The 21,835-nt window shown below is 45.3% G+C and overlaps 1 protein-coding gene across 1 annotated transcript in view; it reads right to left on the reverse strand.

Moving 5' to 3' along the window:
• Positions 1-799: 799 nt before the first annotated feature.
• LOC139416040 (interferon-induced very large GTPase 1-like) overlaps positions 800-21,835 on the reverse strand; it is a 40,796-nt gene continuing 19,760 nt past the window's right edge. Inside the window, exon 8 of the mRNA XM_071164282.1 lies at positions 800-3,067. Coding sequence (XP_071020383.1) covers positions 800-3,067 — 2,268 coding nt within the window. The remainder of the gene's footprint in view (positions 3,068-21,835) is intronic.

Raw genomic sequence — 21,835 nt, forward strand, 5'->3', positions numbered from 1 at the left:
TTTTTCTTACCGGCAAAGGCTTATTCTTTTTTTTTTACTATGGCCCGACACTCTACAAGATGCTATTCCTCTTCGCGAGGATGAATGGGCTCTCAATTAAAAACTTTTTTAGACACAGGGAATACCTGGATAAAATACCTGAAATTCACTACTTTAATTTATCTGCTTACTCTGCCCTCATATTCAAGTGTTATACCATATTATTTCCAGTGACAACTATGTGGAGTTTGTGCAAACAATTTTGTCAGCTTATTACAGTATTATAGACCAAATGTTTTATTTAGCTAGGCAAGTCAGTTACGGACAAATTAATCTTTACAATGACGGCCTACCCATGCCAAACCTGGGCCAATTGTGCACCGCCATATGGGCCTCCCAATCACAGACAGATGTGATACAACCTGGATTCAAACCAGGGACACCTTTTGCACTGAGATGCAGTGCCTTAGACCGCTGAGCCACTATGTCCTGGGATGCATGTAGAAGAACCCTTACCTTCTAATGGCTTGTGTGGCTTGTGCATGTCATAGAGCAAAACATTACTTGTGTGTGTTCGTGAGAGTCTCAGCTTTTCATAGTGGGGTCATAATAGTTTTATAGCTCAAACCGTTCAGACATTACAGACGTTTTTTTTGTGAGAACAACCGTTTTTTTCGGGGTCTGCCCTCGTCTCACAAACACTGCTCTAGTTCAGCACCTGTTAATTTGCGCAGGCGAATGGTTGGTTTTGGCAGATGCAGAAGATATAGACGAATCTAATGCAAAAGAAACACCAGTCTGTAGCTAAAACACACAATGTTTAAAAGGGGTTAGAAGCACTAGAATGTGCTGGCGATACCGTGGGACTCAAAGCATTAGTAATGCTAAAGGACTCTCTAAGGCTCTTTTCTGCCTGTTCCTTTGTGATCAATTTCCAGGAAAGGGGGATATCTCCTGGGCATGCATCATACTCTTTGGAAAATTCCTTGTTGAATTTTGCCATCACATATTTCCAGTAGTCTGAGGCTTGTATGCTGGGATCTGCTGGAATATGCCAATTGGGAAAAATGTCTCTGTACTTTTTGAAAGGGTGGTATTTTCCATTTGTCTCATAGCATCTGAAAGAACTCTCACTGAACACAGAGGAGGAGCAGATATCAGTCACGAGTTCCTTTGAACCATCAAACCTGTATCGACCAAGTCCCTGTGGTCTGTGTATTGAAGCACAGTGATCATTGTGGGCCTCCCCTCCTGCCTCGCATGGTGACTTGCAGAATGGACACTGCTTCCCGCAGCCAAACACTCTTGTGAACAGGACGTTCTGTGGTTTAATCCTCAGTTGTTCCAATTTCTTACTTACATCTGTTGCATTTCTGAATTCTTCTCTCAGAGACTGTTCCATCTCCACCACAGATGTTTTGAGCCAGTAGGAAAACTGTTCCTGGTTGGAATTGTTGAGGATCATGGTGGCTTCCAATGCATCTTGGGGGATGACCAGCTTCTCTCCAAGTTCCCTGCATATGTCCTGAATTAATTCCTTTATGTTGCCATTCTTATTCGTCTGTACTTTTGTGATTGCCTCAGTGATGACTCTGATGATCCCTTTGAGTTGACAGTCTTCCAACTCAAACATTTTTTTCCCTTGTGAAAATCGTTTCAACATTTCACCCAAAATCCAATTCTTGACAAAGTCTTCATAGTGACAAGTGTAGCTCACGTAGTTGGCAAAGTTGAATTCTGACAGTAGTTGCTTCAAGATAGAGTACTGGAAAAATGTCCGAGAGCTGAATTGAAAGGCATTCTGTCCTGTCAGCATTTCGTCAACAATTTCCGGACCCAGGGAACTGGCAACATAGACTTCTACTGCAGGTTTAAGACACAGGTTGGTGAACTCCACAGATTTCTTCCGACACTGATCTTGTCCATTGAACAAGTCTTTGAAGTTCGCCAAGTATTTACCTTTGAACTGTTCAAGGCACAAACAAGGATTATTGTCACAAATGAACTGTTCATGCATTGATTGGAAAGCCCTGGATGCAAACCCACAAATGTACAATTTAATGGAGACTTCAAATTTATCGCTTGTTTCAAGATTTTTGTTGGCGTTCAACTTCTCTTCAATCATATGTATTATCTCTTGAATGTATGTGTCATTGTAATCTGTTTTATTTTGGATGTTCTCATTCACAAATTGTTTGCAAATCTCTATAAGGTTGTCTGCCATGGCCTGGGTTTTTCTTGTGTGCTCATCCATGTACAAACCCTTTAATAATCTCTTGAAAAACCCCTGTGGAGCGACTATGAAGGGTTCTTTTCCATGATCTTCAAGTTTCTCTTTGTTCAGCTTTTCATTCACTGAACCTCCCTTCTGCTTCAGGTTAGACCGGAGTTGGTTGAAAACATCGCTCACAATGTCTCGTTTCTTTAATCCTGTAAAAGAGAGCTCCTGCACGGTTTCCTCCCACACCTTTTCAAATTCTCTATCAAGGTCCTTCTCTGACCGCTCAGAATGGCTCTTTCTGCAGTCCTCAAGCAACTTCAGCACCTTCTCCTCCATCACGGCTGTGTGGTTTTTCTTGATTGTGTCAAGCTTTTTCATTCCTTTTCGAATCTCAAAAGCAGCTTCCAGTTTACTCATTATAGAGTTTTCCATCTCCCTTTTCATACTTTTGGTGCTGTTTGCAAAATCCTCTCTGTATCTCTCCACAAGGTAGACATGGCCCTCTGTCTGCTCGTAGTACTTGGTCAGGTTGTCAAGAATGGTCTTCTCCCATTTGACAAGTTCCGTTGAGGCTGCACTTTTCAATTGACAGAGAAAATCCCTCTCATCTCCTGTCTGAGATTTCATTGCTATTGTTCCAAAGTTGGAAATCCTTGCTTCAGCACTTGTCATCCATGTGTGCATGTGTTTTCTGACAGACCATTCCCACTTGTTGAACTCAATGCACAACTTCATATAGGCATCAGCCACCAGGCTGTTTCTGAAGCTGAAGATGAAGTTTTCATACTTCACAGCATTCCAAAGGCTTTTTGTCCACTCCAGAAAGTCCATGATGTTGTTCCCAGAGGCTTCACAGTTCTGGAAGACCTTGATCATGTTATTTTTAAACTCGTAGACGGACTCGCTGTACCCAGTGTTGACAGGTGCCATTGGAGGGTTTCCATGCCAAAGTCCAGGGATGTACCAGTTACCAGTCTCTGGGTTGTACTCCATCACATCTGTGAAGATCTTGTTCTCTTCTTTGTTTTTCATGCTGGCTGCTGCCTGGGTCATCTCGTTCAATTGCTCCAAGAGCATTTTCCGGTCTCTCATGTTCTTGTCATGTGCCGAGACATCTGCCACGTTCTGGTGGACAAACTGGCACTTGGGTTTCTTTCCCACCTCTTTGTCACGTATTATAGGCCACAATTGCCAGGCCCATTGTGAGATTATAAATAACGTTCTAATCAATATGTTTAGGGATATGTAAGTTATAGCAGAGGTAACATGTATAAGCGGTGCCTTCTTTACTGGTATTCATGTGAGGAGGTGTATGTGAACCTGGGTCTCCTTCTTGTCAAAACAATGCCTTAGTCAACTTAGCCAGTCTTCAGGACGGCATTGTTATGCCGAACCACCCTTGTTACACTGAGCACATGGGGCCCGATTCAGACTTGAGATAAGTAGACTTAACATAGAATCAATTAAAGCAAGGACTTCAATTCATGTTACATCACCTCATCTTAAAAGGGCAATCCGTAGTAGCTACATCAGATTTTGGACATATACATTCATGATATGTACCCATTGATTCTTGAAGAATATAACTTATAAATGCTTTATGAGCTTGGTTCAATCGTAGTATCCCATCAGAATCCAAAATATGAGCTTGTCTTAATCCAATGTTTGTAAACAAAGAAAATGTAACAAACTCTGTATATAAACCATGTAAAATATGGTTAAAACTATAATTTTTATGTCATGAATGGTCAGTCCTTGCATCCACAGCTCTGTTTATGAATCCCTCAGCTTTTTGGGGAAACCGTGGCGGGGAGTATGCTTTGTTAAGCCTGAATAGGGATAATAGAGAATATTTATATCTGAAATTCCACCTTTAATGTTTCTGTGCTTTGTTTAGACCGATTATAAACAGGAGGAGACAGATCAGGAGTGAAAGTTGGATAGGCAGAAGTGGGAAATTAACCCTCGAATGCTGGGGCAGTAAAATGGTACGTTTCTTTGGAATTTTACCCACTCAATCACACAGCCACATACTGTGTGAGGATCTTGGTCTCCAATACCAGAAGCAAAATGTGAATTTCAAACATTGTGCTGCCGCACATTTCAGAATTCACCTAGTCTGAGGCATGGAGGTGTAGAGAGGGTATTCGTGGCAGGTTTGCCCTCTAGCAAACTCTATGGTCAAGTATAAAAACAGGTACATTTGTGTGCACCTCCCCTGTATTTGGGTCCTTCATGAATTCAGGAAGGTAAGAGCAGGGGTGTTATGCAACCAGAAATAAACAAGTAGTAGCTAGAATGCATGGGTGATTCACATTGTACTATGTAAACAGAAGACATCCAATAAGGATAATCCAAGAAAGAACATATACAGTTGAAGTCGGAAGTTTAAATGCACCTTAGCCAAATACATTTAAACTCAGTTTTTCACAATTCCTGACATTTAATCCTACAAGAAAATTCCCTGACTTAGGTCAGTTAGGATCACCACTTGCTTTAAGAAAGTGAAATGTCAGAATAATAATAACAGAGAGAATGATTTAATTCAGCTTATAGTTCTTTCATCACATTCCCAGTGGGTCAGAAGTTTACATACACTCAATTAGTATTTGGTAGCATTGCCTTTAAATTGTTTAACTTGGGTCAAACATTTATGGTAGCCTTCCACAAGCTTCCCACAATAAGTTGGGTGAATTTTGGCCCATTCCTCCTGACAGAGCTGGTGTAACTGAGTCAGGTTTGTAGGCCTCCTTGCTCGCAAACGCTTTTTCAGTTCTGCCCACAAATTTTCTATAGGATTGAGGTCAGGGCTTTGTGATGGCCATTCCAATACCTTGCCTTTGTTGTCCTTAATTAAGCCATTTTGCCACAACTTTGGAAGTATGATTGGGGTCACTGTCCATTTGGAAGACCATTCGCGACCAAGCTTTAACTTCCTGGCTGATGTCTTGAGATGCTGCTTCAATATATCCACATCATTTTCCTTCTTCATGAAGCCATCTATTTTGTGACATGCAGCAGTCCCTCCTGCAGCAAAGCACCCTCACAACATGATGCTGCCACCCCTGTACTTTACGGTAGGGATGGTGTTCTTCGGCTTGAAGTCTCCCCCTTTTTCCTCCAAACATAACAATGGTCATTATGGCCAAACAGTTCTATTATTGTTTCATCAGACCAGAGGACATTTCTCCAAAAAGTTGCAAACCGTAGTCTGGCTTTTTTATGGCGGTATTGGAGCAGTGGCTTCTTCCTTGTGTAACGGATGTGAAACGGCTAGCTTAGTTAGCGGTGGTGCGCGCTAAATAGCGTTTCAATCGGTGACGTCACTTGCTCTGAGACCTTGAAGTAGGAGTTCCCCTTGCTCTGCAAGGGCCGCGGCTTTTGTGGAGCGATGGGTAACGATGCTTCGTTGGTGACTGTTGTTGATGTGTGCAGAGGGTCCAAGGTTCGTGCCTGGGTATGGGCGAGGGGACAGTCTAAAGTTATACTGTTACACTTGCTGAGCGGCCTTTCAGGTTGTATCGATATAGAACTCATTTTCCTGTAGATATGCAGTGGGGCAAAAAAGTATTTAGTCAGCCACCAATTGTGCAAGTCTCTTAAAACGATGAGAGAGGCCTGTAATTGTCATCATAGGTATACTTCAACTATGACAGACAAAATGAGAAAAAAAATCCAGAAAAACACATTGTAGGATTTTTTATTAATTTATTTGCAAATTATGGTGGAAAATAAGTATTTGGTCACCTACAAACAAGCAAGATTTCTGGCTCTCACAGACCTGTAACTTCTTCTTTAAGAGGCTCCTCTGTCCTCCACTCGTTACCTGTATTAATGGCACCAGTTTGAACTTATGCCTTTTGGTCTCACTAACGCTCCGGCTATTTTTCAGAGCCTGCTTTGTCATTGGGTGTTTTGTTTTTGTCTATGTGGATGACATTCTTATTTTTTTCGAAGGACCTTGAGGCTCACAAGCAACATGTCCACCAAGTTCTCCAAAGCCTGTTGGAGAATAAGCTATTTGTTAAGGCTGAGAAATGTGAGTTTCATGTTTCCTCTGTGTCCTTATTGGGTTACATTATTGCTCAAGGACAGCTATGAATGGACCCTGCCAAGGTTAGGGCAGTCACAGAGTGGCCTGTGCCCGCGAATCTGAAGCAGTTACAGTGTTTCCTGGGGTTTGCCAATTTTTATAGACGATTAATCCGTGACTACAGTCGTTTGGCAGCTCCTCTCACCACTCTCACCTCCACCTCCACCTCCACTCCATTCTGCTGGTCCCCTGAGGCAGAGGCAGCGTTCCGGGAACTCAAGCACCGCTCCACTTCTGCTCCTATCCTTACCCAGCCAGACCCAGAACTCCAGTTCGTCCTCGAGGTGGACGCTTCCGACACCGTGGAAGGTGCAGACCTGTCTCAACGTTCTCCCTCGGATCAGAAGCTCCATCCTTGTGCCTTCTTGACCCGCAAGCTCTCAGCTGCATAGGTAACCGGGAGCTCCTAGCTGTTAAGCTGGCTCTTGAGGAGTGGCGTCACTGGTTAGAGAGGTTTGGTCCTTCCCTTCATTGTGTGGACGGATCACAAAAATCTAGCCTACATCCAGACCACCAAACGTCTGAACTCTCGACAGGCCAGGCGGGCATTGTGTTTTGGAAGATTCAACTTCACACTTACTTATCGCCCCGGATCTAAGAATACTAAGAATAGTGATGCCCTCTCCCGTCAGTTCACCGCAGACAACACAAGTTCCGAGCTAGAAACCATTATGCCATCCTCTTGCATCGTTGCTGCTGTCTCCTGGGAGATTGAGTCCCATGTTCATCATGCTCAGCTGAACCATCCTGATCCTAGAAACTGTCTTTGTAAGGCTCTGTTTGTGCCAGATTCAGTTCGTTCTGATGTTCTTCAATAGGCCCATTCTACTCACCTCACCTGTCCCCCTGGCATGAACCAGACTGTCGCCTTCCTGCGTCAGCGATTTTGGTGGCCCACCATGGAGAAGGACGCTCAGGAATTAATCTCAGCCTGCTCGGTCTGTGCTCGGAACAAAACCTCCACCAAACCTACATCTGGTCTGCTTCGTCCTCTTCCCATACCCAGTCGTCCCTGGTCACTCATAGCTTTGGACTTCATCACTGGCCTTCCCCCATCGAATGGTAACTCAGTCATCCTCACTATTATTGACCAATTTTCCAAAGCGGTTCACTTCATTCCCCTTTCCAAGCTTCCTTCCTCCCGGGAGACTGAGGACCTGCTGGTGGTACCCCATGTTTTTGCGGCTGTATGGCTTCCCTAGTGACATTGTTTCTGACAGAGGACCCCAGTTTACATCCCAGGCATGGAGAACCTTCTGTACAGTTATGGGTATTAATGTTAGCCTTTAGTCTGGATATCATCACCAGACCAACGGCTAGACCGAGCGGGCCAAACAGGAGTTGGAAAATGCAATACGCTGTGTGACTTCCTCTTGGAGTGCCCAGCTACCCTGGGTGGTATATGCCCTCAACGTATCATTAGGTATGTCTCCCTTTGAGTGTGCTCTGGGTTACCAACCTCCCTTGTTCCCTGCCCAAGAGGTCAAAGTAGCGGTGCCCTCAGTTCAGGACCATTGTCGTCGCACCTGGAGGAGGGTCCGGGCTGCTCTTCTTCCTGCCTCAGCCAGGACCCAATCCCAAGATAACCGTCGCCGTGATTCAGCCCCCATCTACACTCCAGGCCAAAAGGTATGGCTTTCATCTAAGGACTTGCCCCTGAAAGTGGTTTCCAAAAAACTAGCTCCCCGATTCATTGTTGCCTTTGAGATTGAACATGTCATAAACCCTCTGCTGTTCATCACGAAACTTCCAGACTCTCTCAAAATTCACCCCACCTTCCATGTATACTTAATTTAATCAGTCTGATCCAGTCCTCTGTCCCCTCCTGCAGTTGCTCCTCCACCCCCTCGGCTCATCGACGACCATCCTGCCTATACAGTCCGGCGGCTTTTGGATGTGCGCCGTCAGGATCGTGATTGGCAGTATCTGGTGGACTGGGTGGGATACGGGCCTGAGGAGCGCTGCTGGGTGCCCTGTCATCACATTCTGGATCCCTCCCTCTTACAGGATTTTCATACCTCACACCCAGACAAGCCAGGTCGTGAGCCAGGTGGCGTCCGTAGGGGGAGGGTACTGTCACATCTGCTCCTGCTACACACTCTGGTGTTCATCCGGTGTCTTCTTGACCTGCAGTTACTCCCCCTGTACACTCTCTCTCTCTCCCTCTCTGTGTGATTGTGTGGTTGGAGACCAGCCATTTATGATTATTCAAGATCTTGTTACTCTGCTGTGCCTGTTTCCCTGCCTGACAACGTTTATCCTCTCATTACAGTTACCGCTCTGTCTCTGGCTCCTGTCTCCACATCTCACCACCCAACTACCTTGCTCTGGATTTTACTCACCACCACTACCTTGGATTCCCCCAGGACCTGTTTACCCTGTTCTACTCAGCTAACTTCAACCTCAGTCTCCACATCTGTTTTTTCTACAACACATCTAAGCTTCCCCGGATCTGCACTCCATATCTCCCTGTGTAACAATAAATATTTTGGTTCATTCATCCCCGTTTCCTCATCTGAGTCTGCTCTTGGGTTCCCCTGTGTCTCTCCGCTTAACAAGTGCTCAGGCTCTCCATTAAAGCATTCTGGGGGAGGTAACAGGGGCTCCTGGGAAGGAGGAGTGGCCGGTAGGGCGGCGCTGCTAACCGCCGAGTTACTGATGGGCGGTGGGATTACCACCATGGCAGACCGACCCCCAGCCAACCCAGATGCAGACCACGTCGAATAAACAATAGTTTGTTTTAATGATCCAATAGGGGCAGGCAAAAGACAGGTCAAGGCAGGTAGGGGTCAGTAAACCAGAGGTGAGGCAACGGTACCGGACGGCAGGCAGGCTCAGGGTCAGGGTAAGCAGAGGTCAAAAATCCAGCGGGGGGCAAAGGTACAGGTCGGTGGGCAGGAAGAGAGGTCAGGCAGGTGGGCTCGAGGTCAGGACAGGCAAGGGTCAAAACCAGGAGAGTGAGAAAAGAGACTGTGAAAAAGCAGGAGCTGAGAAACAAAACAGCTGGTTGACTTGACAAACAAGGTGAAACAGATCAGGGTGTGACACCAAAGCAAATGAATGCAAGAAAATGCAAGAAACGCCAAAGAAGATACAAAGGATTGCTACAGTCAACTCTACGGATCAACATTCATTCAATGTAACCACTATTGCTATGTTTGAGGTGCGTAAAGAACAAGTCTAACTGCTACCTTCCACTCACCTAGTGACATTGGCTACTTAGAAATCTTAGATTTCTCCAAAGCAAATTGTCATAACACAGTTATTAAACATTAATAGAAATATGCAAAATGCCTACGTGATTAAGCTATGCAAATATAGCAACAAGATAACAATATGAATGTCAAAAGTAGGATGCAATAACATGTGGTGTGGTAGGCCAATGCTAGAACATACTAAATTGGAAGTGGTATTTATTGTATCATATAACATATGGTGTGGCAGGCCATTGCTAGAACAGGCTAAATTGGCAGTGGAATTTAGTGTTAAACATGTGGGTCACACATCAAACAGTATGTAAAGCTGGTAGGAGTTGGCCGCAGGTACGCACATCTACGAGATGCTGCACCCGATGGGGTAAGAAGAAACTACTATCAGAGGCAGAGGAGACCGTTCACACGGTCCCAGAGTGTCTTTAATTTATCAAGCAAGATATTGAGCCCTGCCCATGTCTCTTTGCTTAATAAAGGGTTATCTTTTGTGCCTACAACACAGTGCAACGATTTTGATGTTAAGGTAGACATGTTTAAGTTTTTTAGAAATATCCGTTTAAGGGAATACTTTAGCTCCCCTAATTCTGACACTTCTATTGAACCAGTAGGTTGCTCTCCTGCACATACTCCGACTCCTTTTAGAAGCAAGAGTTATTTTATACCTCCAGCCAATCGCAATCACTCTATCGAGACATATTGCAGACTTGTGGAAAAATCTTTCAAATCTTTCCATAATTTACCTAAGGATGAAAAATAAGCTTTCCTTGATTTACAATACGATATGTCAGTCCTTATTCGTCCTGCTGATAAGGGTGGGTCGGTTGTACTCATGGGTGGGACAGTGTCATAGACACCTGCTTGACAACACCTTTTACAAGAAACTCAGAAGTGACCCTACTTCCCAATTTCAGAATACTATCTTTACTGTCCTAGATGGGTATTTAAGTTCTGGTCAGATAACCAAAAAACAACATGATTTTTTGGCCATTCAACACCCTAAAATTGCCACTTTCTATACTTTGCCGAAATGACCCAAGAATGTTACAAAACCTCCAGGGCGCCCTATTGTAGCGGGCATTGATGCAGTAACAACCCATATTGTAGCGGGCATTGATGCAGTAACAACCCCTATTGTAGCGGGCATTGATGCAGTAACAACCCCTATTGTAGCGGGCATTGATGCAGTAACGTCCCTATTGTAGCGGGCATTGATGCAGTAACAACCCCTATTGTAGTGGGCATTGATGCAGTAACAACCCCTATTGTAGTGGGCATTGATGCAGTAACAACCCCTATTGTAGTGGGCATTGATGCAGTAACAACCCCTATTGTAGCGGGCATTGATGCAGTAACAACCCCTATTGTAGCGGGCATTGATGCAGTAACAACCCCTATTGTAGCGGGCATTGATGCAGTAACAACCCCTATTGTAGCGGGCATTGATGCAGTAACAACCCCTATTGTAGCGGGCATTGATGCAGTAACAACCACTATTGTAGCGGGCATTGATGCAGTAACAACCCCTATTGTAGCGGGCATTGATGCAGTAACAACCCCTATTGTAGTGGGCATTGATGCAGTAACAACCCCTATTGTAGCGGGCATTGATGCAGTAACAACCCCTATTGTAGCGGGCATTGATGCAGTAACAACCCCTATTGTAGCGGGCATTGATGCAGTAACAACCCCTATTGTAGCGGGCATTGATGCAGTAACAACCCCTATTGTAGCGGGCATTGATGCAGTAACAACCCCTATTGTAGCGGGCATTGATGCAGTAACAACCCCTATTGTAGCGGGCATTGATGCAGTAACAACCCCTATTGTAGCGGGCATTGATGCAGTAACAACCCCTATTGTAGTGGGCATTGATGCAGTAACAACCCCTATTGTAGCGGGCATTGATGCAGTAACAACCCCTATTGTAGTGGGCATTGATGCAGTAACAACCCCTATTGTAGCGGGCATTGATGCAGTAACAACCCCTATTGTAGTGGGCATTGATGCAGTAACGTCCCCTATTGTAGTGGGCATTGATGCAGTAACGGCCCCTCTATCTACTTGTGTTGACTTTTTTATTAGATCACTCTGCAGAACAGCTCCTCTCCTTTGTAATGGACACCAGCAGTATGATCTCTATCATTGAATCTCTTGATCCTCTCCCTGAGAATACCTTGTTAGTTACTTTTGATGTTGAGTCGTTATACACAAATATTCCACATGAGGGCGGTATTGAGCCTATGGAACATTTTCTTCTGCAACATGACCCTAATGAACTACCTTCCAGTGCATGCATTATAACATTGGCTGAAATAGTACTCACACACAACTACTTCATGTTTCTAAATTATTTCTTTATTCAGACGAAGGGTACTGCTATGGGATCCCCCATGGCTCCTAACTAGGCTAATTTGTATGTGGGTTACATGGAGAAACAGTCTTTTTTCAATCCTCTCGAAAATGTTTTCTTGCCTCACATCATTATTTGGAAACGGTATATTGATGATATTTTTGTTCTATGGAGGGGTGAATCAAAACAGCTCCAGGCATTCCATGCTTTTGTCCTGAGTCTGCACAACTCTGGCAGGACCTAGGATCAAGAGAGACACTCAAGTGTTTTAGTACTATATCTCTTGACACAATGATGAAAATAATCATGGCCTCTAAACCTTCAAGCTGCATACTGGACCCTATTCCAACTAAACTACTGAAAGAGCTGCTTCCTGTGCTTGGCCTTCCTATGTTGAACATAATAAATGGCTCTCTATCCACCGGATGTGTACCAAACTCACTAAAAGTGGCAGTAAAAAGCCAAACCTTGACCCAGAAAAAATAAAAAACTATCGGCCTATATCGAATCTTCCATTCCTCTCAAGATTTTTAGAAAAGGCTGTTGCGCAGCAACTCACTGCCTTCCTGAAGACAAACAATGTGTACGAAATGCTTCAGTCTGGTTTTAGACCCCATCATAGCACTGAGACTGCACTTGTGAAGGTGGTAAATTACCTTTTAATGGCATCAGACCGAGGCTCTGCATCTGTCCTTGTGCTCCTAGACCTTAGTGCTGCTTTTGATACCATCGATCACCACATTCTTTTGGAGAGATTGGAAACCTAAATTGGTCTACACGGACAAGTTCTGGCCTTGTTTAGATCTTATCTGTCGTAAAGATATCAGTTTTGTCTCTGTGAATGGTTTGTCCTCCGACAAATCATCTGTAAATTTCGGTGTTCCTCAAGGTTCCGTTTTAGGACCACTATTGTTTTCACTATGTATTTTACCTCTTGGGGATGTTATTCGAAAACATACTGTTAACTTTCACTGCTATGCGGATGACACACAGCTGTACATTTCAATGAAACATGGTGAAGCCCCAAAACTGCCCTCGCTAGAAGCCTGTGTTTCAGACACAAGGAAGTGGATGGAAGTTTAATTTTATTTTATTTGATGCTTTTCTTAACTCCTGTTCTGATCATTTGAGATTTACTATGCAATCTGATAGACATCAAATCAGTGTTCTTGATCTTCTGATCTTGTGTGAAGATAATGTTCTATACACTGATCTTTACAGGAAGCCTACTGATCGTAACAGTTTGTTGAGGGCTGATTGTTGTCACCCACTTCCCTTGAAAAGTACTTTGCCTTTCAGCCAATTCTGTCGAATCAAAATAATTAGCAAAAAACAATGATAGTATCGGTAATGTGTTTTCGGACCTTCTCTTGGTCGTATTCTCGCGGGGCAGATATCTCAGAGACCAATTGGTACACTCTGATTTACCACCCCAAGATCTTCCTGAACAACGTCTATTTGCGCCCCTACTGGATGGAAATTACAAATGTAATGGCTGTGCTCAATGCAAGGGCACTCATAAATGTAGATCCTTCAAACACCCACAAACAGGGAAATCGATCCCAATCAAAGGTGTTCTTAACGCAGTTATTTACTTTATAACTTGTCCTTGTGGTAAAAATTATGTGGGTAAAACAAAGCGCGAATTAAAAGTACGTATCTCAGAGCATCGTAGCACCATTAGGTGTAAACACTTTACTTACCCAGTTGCGGCCCACTTCTTGGAGGCAGGCCACTCGATTTCGTCTCTGCGTTATATTGGCATCGAACATGTCACCCTACCTAGGAGAGGGGGTGACCTTGATCATTTATTGTTAAAATGAGAGGCTGCCTGGATCTTTAACTTAAAGACCCTTGTTCCCTTCGTTCTCAAGTAGACTTTGATCTGAAGCCATTTTTGTGATTATTGTGACTTTGCCATTGTAATTGTTTGTAAGCTTGTGTAGTCAAATTAATTTATGATCTTATGCTATGATCTTATGTTGTTTGTATGCTGTTCTTTGTATGACATTTTAATATTTGATAATTAACCAATGATATTAGGCCACTCTTGGCCATGATTAGACTGTGTCTTTTGACACTACATAAACGAGTCATCCCGCAGTGTTTGTGATTATACCCTGATGAAGACAGCTTGGCTGTTGGTAATTGCATTTTTGCATCTGAGCTCCTAGAGTGTGCGGCTCTCTTTTATTTTCAAAGCTAGTAGGCAAACAAGCCAGCAGTATTAACTAAAGCAGGCCTTGATTTGCATAAAAACAAGTGCTCGAAAGGGGCAAACAATAACGTGTCAATTACATGTAGCATCATGAAAATTGATAAATGAATCAAAATGGCTGTTTGGCTCGGACTATTAGCATTAACGGCCGAAATGCTACACAAAACAAAACACTCTTGTTAGGTGAATTCCTTTTTCTTTTTCCTTCTTTAATGTGATAAACGTGAGAACACAATGTTTTGTTGACACATACTTTCTTGGATTGTTTTGGAGAGTTTCATCTGTGTGTTTGGTGTGCTCTCACCCAGAGGCGTCATGCCCATAGCGGGTACAAGGGCATGTGCCCTGTTAGATTTGTCCTGTTTTTTTAAAATGTATTTGTAAAACATATATACGAGTGACATATCAGACAACTGCAACCTGAAAAACGTTCCAATCTTGTGGCTAGCAAGTAGCAACTAATGTCAGCTAAGCATAGCTAGAAATGCTAAGCCCAAAGCCAGCCAGCTAATAACTTTAGCTTGCGTGCTAGCAGCTTGAAATTAGCTAGCTAATTAAATATGTTTTAAATATACATTTTCTAGTTAGCTAATTATAGGCTGAACATTTCCTTACTCAAATGAAGTTATTTACAGTTGAAGTCGGAAGTTTGCATACACTTAGGTTGGAGTCATTAACAACCCCTCGGTCCAGAAAGCTCTAGTCGGCGCCTGAATCGATGGGAACAGGCAGAGGAAAAGCCTGGCTCTGCCACACAAGGTTGGCCTCAAGCAGGGGTCTGGGAGATGATGGGCAGGCGATTTGGCTCAACAGTATATCCCCCACTACTGCTGAGCCCCCTCTTTTGCTGGACACAGGGAACAAGTGGAGACCAGGTGACCAACCTGGCCACAATATAGACAGCTCCTAGTACTGATACGCTGCTGCCTCTCCTCTGGAGATAGACGGGTCTGGCTGAGCTATATGGGTTCAGGATTAGAACATGCCTGGAGATGTGATGCAGTCGGAGAAGGAGAGCAAGGCACTGAAGCAGATGTTATGGGGCATGCAACCCTACCTACCCTCTCCCTCCGATGCTCAAGGAAGACAGTTGTCAATGCGGATAGTGAGAGAAATGAGTACATCAAATCCATCAGGCTCCTCTCTGGACAACAGAGAGGGTCTCAGTGAGTGCGTTCCGGAATGTTCCCTGAAGAGCCTTGTCATTCCAGCCACTCTCTGCAGCGAGGGTGCGGAACCCCCATGCCATTTCAGCCACACTCTGGGAGCCTTGACGAAGGGACAGAAGTTGTTTAGCGGCATCCTTTCCGCGGACCGTACTCATCTCATCGTGAATCCACCGTAGGAGAAGCAGATTGGTGACCGTCTCTCCCACAACTCAGTGGCCCAGGAAAGCGCTGCTCCACGAAGGCAGCCAATCAAGAAATACATCTTGGCTCATTCACTAGCATAAGAGTAGGGCTGTTGCTCAAATACTAGTGAACATTGCACAAGAAAGGCTCTGCAAGCGCCAAGATTACCATCAAAGTGCTCAGGAGTCGCTGAGTAGAACAGGGTAAACAGGTCCTGATGTGACAGATGTAGGGTGTTTTTAGCTCAATGTGCCCTCATTTTCGAGGTTCAGACCTCCTTCCCCTTGGATTGTTCCAGAATAGCCTACCTCAGGGGTGTCAAAGTCAAATGGACGGAGGGCCAAATAAAAAAATCAGCTACAAGACGAGGGCCGGACTGTTCGAATGTTCATTGAAAAAATTTTAAATGACGCATATAGTCTAGTGAACCTAATTGAACCTACTGAAAACCTAACAAATATATTACAATATGATCAGATAAATAAAGCAATATTTTCTTATGGCTCTGTCAGTAATCTTTAATTTTCAACAGACACAAAAGACAAATTTCCTTTATATAAATATCCCCATAACATGAACATTAAATGAAAGAAACCGGTATTCAAGGCACCATCAGTAGACTATATTTTCTATTTTAGCAAAAGTGGGCTAAATTTACTTCAAAGAAAAAACAATAATAGCAATTTTCTATCATCCACTCAACTGAAATATTTTTAAAATATAATTGGATTGAAATACAAAAAAATAAAGTGCAAAAATCTATTAATCAAAAACAACACTTTGTTTAAGGAGAAGTAACATGCAGTGAAAACAAATATTAAATTTTAACTTTTAAACTTGAACTGAGTAAAAACTCTAAATATGTGATTGCACAGTAATGTTCACTTGTTTGAGGTTGAGGGTGATACTTGGTGGTGTCCCATCTTTTCCACAAGTTCATCAATGTTCGGGGTAAGGCTCTGAGCTGAAGAAATCCTCAGAATTGAGTGGAGGTGTTCAGCAGTAAGTCGACTTCTGTGTGATGTTTTGTTCAGGTTCATCAAAGAAAACAGTTGTTCACACAGGTATGTGCTGCCAAACATAGACAACGTTTGAGCAGCCTGGATGCGCAGCTGGGGCATTGTGCCGGGGAGGAAACGGGCGAACTCCGCAGCACCCACTGCCGCATATTTTGCCCTCAGTGCATCATTGCATTGGAGGTCAATCAACTCCATTTGGAGGTTTGGTGGTGAGCTTTCCACGTCAACAGCAAATGGGTTACCGAGCAGTTCCAACCTGCTTTTTTGTGCTTCAAAGTCAGCAAATCGGCGTCGAAAGTCAGCGGCAAGCATACCTATTTTATCAGCCAACTGTGTGCTCGGGAACGCACTGGTAGAGAGCTTCTCTTTCATGGTCTGGCAGCTGGGAAAGTGGCTCAAATTTTCTTTCCGCATCTGCGTCTCCCACAGAGTCAGTTTGGTTTTAAATGCCTTCACTGTACTGTACATATCAGAGATGACACGATCCCGACCCTGCAGCTGCAAGTTTATTGCATTCAGATGACTCGTAATGTCACACAGAAAAGCCATTTCACACAGAAACATTTCGTCTCGGAGTTGTGTTGTGTCTTTCCCTTTGCTGTCCAAGAACAGACAAATCTCCTCACGAAGCTCGAAACATCTTTGAAGCACCTTTCCCTGGCTTAGCCATCGCACCTCTGTGTGATAAGGCAAATCACCATGCTCCGTTTCTAACTCCGTCAGAAATGCCTTGAACTGGCGGTGATTCAAACCTTTGGCTCTGATAAAGTTAACTGTGCGCGTGATGATGCTCATTACATGCTCCATTTTCAAGGCTTTACCGCACAACGCTTCCTGGTGTATGATACAATGATAAGCTGTCAGCTCACCTGTCGCGTTTTCCTCTTGCATCTTTTCCCGTATCTTCGCCACCAGTCCGCTCCTGTGTCCACACATCGCAGGTGCTCCGTCGGTTGTCAAACCCACGAGTTTTTCCCAAGGCAGCTCCATCTCATTTACACATCTTGACACCTCTTCATACAAATCATGCCCCGTAGTTGTGCCATGCATAGGACGTAAAGCCAAAAACTCCTCTGTCACGCTTAGGTTGGAGTCCACTCCGCGGATGAAAATTGACAACTGGGCAATGTCAGAAATGTCGGTGCTCTCATCCACAGCCAAGGAATATGCAATAAAATCTTTTCCCTTTTTCACAAGCTGCTCTTTTAGATTGATGGACAACTGGTCTACTCTCTCGGCAATGGTGTTTCTGCTCAGACTCACATTTAAAAAGAGTTGCCTTTTTTCTGGGCAAACTTCGTCACAAACTTTAATCATGCAGTTTTTGATGAAATCCCCCTCCGTAAATGGCCGGGCTGATTTAGCGATCTCTTCTGCCAAAATAAAACTGGCCTTGACAGCAGCCTGGCCTTGTGATTTGGCTTTTTTGAACAGAGCCTGTCGAGATTTGAGGCCTCGTTTTAATTCCTCTGCCTTTTGTAGCCTTTGTTCCATGTCCATATTCTTGTTTTTGTCCGCGTGTTTCGTTTCATAATGTCGTCTCAGATTATACTCTTTCAGTACCGCCACACTTTCTCCACACAGAAGACACACAGGTTTTCCAGCTACCTTCGTGAACATATACTCCGACTCCCACCTTGTTTGAAACCCCCAGTTCTCAGTATCCACCTTCCGTTTTGCCATTTTTGATGGGTATCTGAAAGTTAATTTTACTGTGATGCTGACGACTGCTGTGCCAATAAATATTGAAATGAAGCAGCCTACTGCTCGGTGCGTCACCTTTGCATTGTGTGAAATGTAGTATTGGTGCGTGTAAAAGATCTGCGGGCTGCCGGCTTGCTGCGGGCCGGTTCTAATAATAAATCAAGATCATCCCAGGGGCCGTAAAAAACCTTCTTGCGGGCCGGATGTGGCCCGCGGGCCTTGACTCTGACATATGTGGCCTACCTCTTCACGCTGATGTCTGAAAGTGCTCTCACCCGGGCTACCACCGTATGGGAACAGCAGCTGACCATATGCATGAGCCTGGAGGGGTTCGTGGGAAAAGAAAGGAAGGTTTTTGATGCCCCGCTCTCCGGGAGAGAAGCTGCCCGGAAGCTAATCCAGCCCGCACAGTGGCCTACTATGCGGTGGATTTCCTTACGTTGGCAGTGGAGAGTGCATGGAACCCGGAAGCATTGTTCGACATGTTCCTGCAATGCGTCTCAGCAGAGGTTAAGGACAAGCTTGCGGCTCGGGAGTTGCCCACGGATCTTGACTCCCTCATCATTTTGACCATTCTCATCGATGGGCGATTGCGGGAAAGACGGATGGAGAGGGAATTCGACGTCACTCGCATGTACAGGAATTCCACCTCGCCTCCAAGCCATCCCGCAAGTTCCCGACGGTCTCGTGGCCGAGAGGTTACCCGGCCTTCTTCGAGAGTCACCGAAGAGGGCCAAGGCACTATTTTCCGAGTCCATGCAACTATACAGGACTGGGCTGTTGCCAGCAAAGCGGCAACACAGGATCAGCACAAAGAACTGTATGTATTGTGGGATTTTTGGTAATTTTGTGTCCTCGTGCCCGGTGAAGGACCAGGCTCACCAGGGAGCGAGTACCCTGGTGGACCTCTCCGCCATTCCCGTGGAGTACAAGGACCTCCGGGAGGTGTTCAGCAAGGCCAAGGCCACTTCCCTTTCGTCACACCTTCTCCCTAGTACCAGGGGACGTCTGTACTCGCTGTCAGGACTAGAGACCAAGGCTATGGAGAACTACATTGGGGATACCCTAGCTACAGGATTTATGCTTCCCTCCTTCTGTCCCGCTGGCGCAGGGTTCTTCTTTGTGGAGAAGGACAAGACCCTTGCATTAACTACCGGGGTCTCAATGACATTACTGTGAAAAAACGTTTTCCGCTACCACTCATGTCCTCGGCCTTTGAGTCACTCCAGGGGGCCACGATCTTCTCCAAGCTGGATCTACGAAACGCATAGCACCTGGTATGGATATGAGAGGGGGACGAGTGGAAGACCGCCTTTAACACGGCCAAGGTCACTACGAATATCTGGACATGCCCTTTGGCCTCACCAACGGCCCTGCCATGTTCCAGGCTCTGGTGAATGAATTTCTCTGTGACATGCTGAACCAGTTCATCTTCGTCTACCTTGATGACATCCTCGTCTCCTCCCGCTCCCCCAGAACACGTAATCCATGTCTGGCAGGTTCTCCAGCGCCTTCTGGAGAACCAGTTGTTCGTTAAGGGGGAAAAGTGTGAGTTCCATTGCTCCATCAATCCCTTCCCGGGCTACATCATCTCTGCTTGGAGTGTCCAGATGGATCCCAAGAAGGTGAAAATGGTGATGGATTGGCCTCAGCCTACGTCGAGGGTGCAGCTGCACCAACGTTTATCGCCACTTCATCCGGGGTTACAGCACCCTGGCCTCCCCCATCTGCCCTCACCTCTGCCAAGGTTCGGTTCACGTTGTCCATGGCCTCTGTCCGAGTGTTCCGGGACCTTAAACACAGCTTCACCACAGCTCAAATCCTGGTTCATCCGGACCCTTCCCGTCAGTTCTTAGTGGAAGCCAAGGATTTGGATGTCGGAGTGGGGGCTGTCCTGACCCAACGTTCTGCCCTGGACCTGAAGCTGCATCCCTGCGCCTTCTTCTCCCACCACCTCAACGCCACGGAGAGGAATTCCGATGTGGGGAATCGCGAGCTCCTCACGGTGAAGACAGCATTGGAGGAATGGAGGCAGTGGCTCGAAGGGGCGGAACATCCATTCATTGTGTGGACCGACCACAAAACCTTGAGTATCTCCGCACCGCCAAGCGCCTCAACCCTAGGCAGGCGAGATGGGCCCTGCTGTTTAACCGGTTCAACTTTTCCCTCTCCTACCGGCCGGGGTCCAAGAACGTCAAGCCGGATAACCTGTCTCACCGCTATAACCTCACGGCTACCACCCTTGAGCCCGAGACCATCCTTCCCACCTCGTGCCTGGAGACGGCACTCAGCTGGGGTATCGGAAAACAGGTCCGGGAGGCGCAGCGGTCCCTAACAAACCTTGGGGGGAGGCCCAGATAACCCGGATGTTTGTGCCTGACGCTGTCCGATCCGTGGTCCTGAAGTGGACCCATTCCTCCAGGCTTGCCTGCCACCCGGGCTCCCGGTGGACCCTGACTTGCGACAATGCATTTGGTGGCCTACCATGTTTCCAGATGTTGACACCTTTGTCGCTGCCTACGCTGTCTGTGCACGGAACAAGACCCCTCGACAAGCTCCGGCTGTCCTCCTCAAAGCTTTCCCATCCCTCCTCACCACTGGTGTCACATCACTCTGGACTTTGTTACGGGTCTCTCCTCGTCTGGTGGCAACACCGCCCTCCTGACCATGGTGGATAGCTTTTCCAACCAGGATTTCATGACCACTCTGCACTGCCTGGTCTCCGCCAACCCAACCACCTGGAGCCAGCAGCTGTTGATTTGGAAGAATATTAATATGATAAATATCTCACATATTGTTGAACTATCTTTCTTTATCAATATACAAATGTTTAGTAATTTGATAATTTGCAAATAAAAGACAAAGCATTTAAAGCTTCAAAATCATGTCTTGGAAAAAGCGATTTTGTAAAATTATTATTCTGGACAAACTTAGTCTGTGTTTTCACAAAACAATCTCTTCTTGTGTCCTTTGTTTGAGCATAATACGGAACTTTTGACTTTTTGGAATTACCAATGAGGATTTTATAAACACACCATAGAAGAGTAGGGAATATACAGTAAGAGGAGGGACTCCCATTTACAGTATTTGGAAACTCCAGAAGAAGGAGTCGTGTGTGTAGGTGGCAGGGAAGTCAGGCGCAGGAGAATCAAACTTAATGAAATGGCGTTGCTTAATGACTGTAAACAAAACATAACTCCAAAACTATGAATAATAATAAAACAAAGTGGGTACAAGGACCCGTCGCGCACCAATACAAACACAAAACTGACCAACAAACAATCTCTGACAAAGACATGAGGGGAAACAGAGGGTTAAATACACAACAGGTAATGAATGGGATTGAAACCAGGTGTGTAGGAAGACAAGACAAAACCAATGGAAAATGAAAAATGGATCAATGATGGCTAGAAGACCGGTGACGTCGACCGCCGAGCTCCACCCGAACAAGGAGAGGCTTCGACTTCGGCAGAAGTGATCCAGATGGAGACGGTGGAATTCTCGCAGCATGGAAGGATCTAACATACTCCTCCACCGGAACACAGCATCTCTCCTCCGGACCGTACCCCTCGCCCGACGCCTCGAATCAAAGATGCATTGAACGGAGTACGCAGGGACCCCCTCGATGTCCAGAGGGGGCGGAGGAACATCCCGCACTTCAGCCTCCTGGAGCGGGCCAGCCACCAC

Source organism: Oncorhynchus clarkii, chromosome 9 (assembly GCF_045791955.1).
Source record: "Oncorhynchus clarkii lewisi isolate Uvic-CL-2024 chromosome 9, UVic_Ocla_1.0, whole genome shotgun sequence".
NCBI classification, from domain to species: Eukaryota; Metazoa; Chordata; class Actinopteri; order Salmoniformes; family Salmonidae; genus Oncorhynchus; species Oncorhynchus clarkii.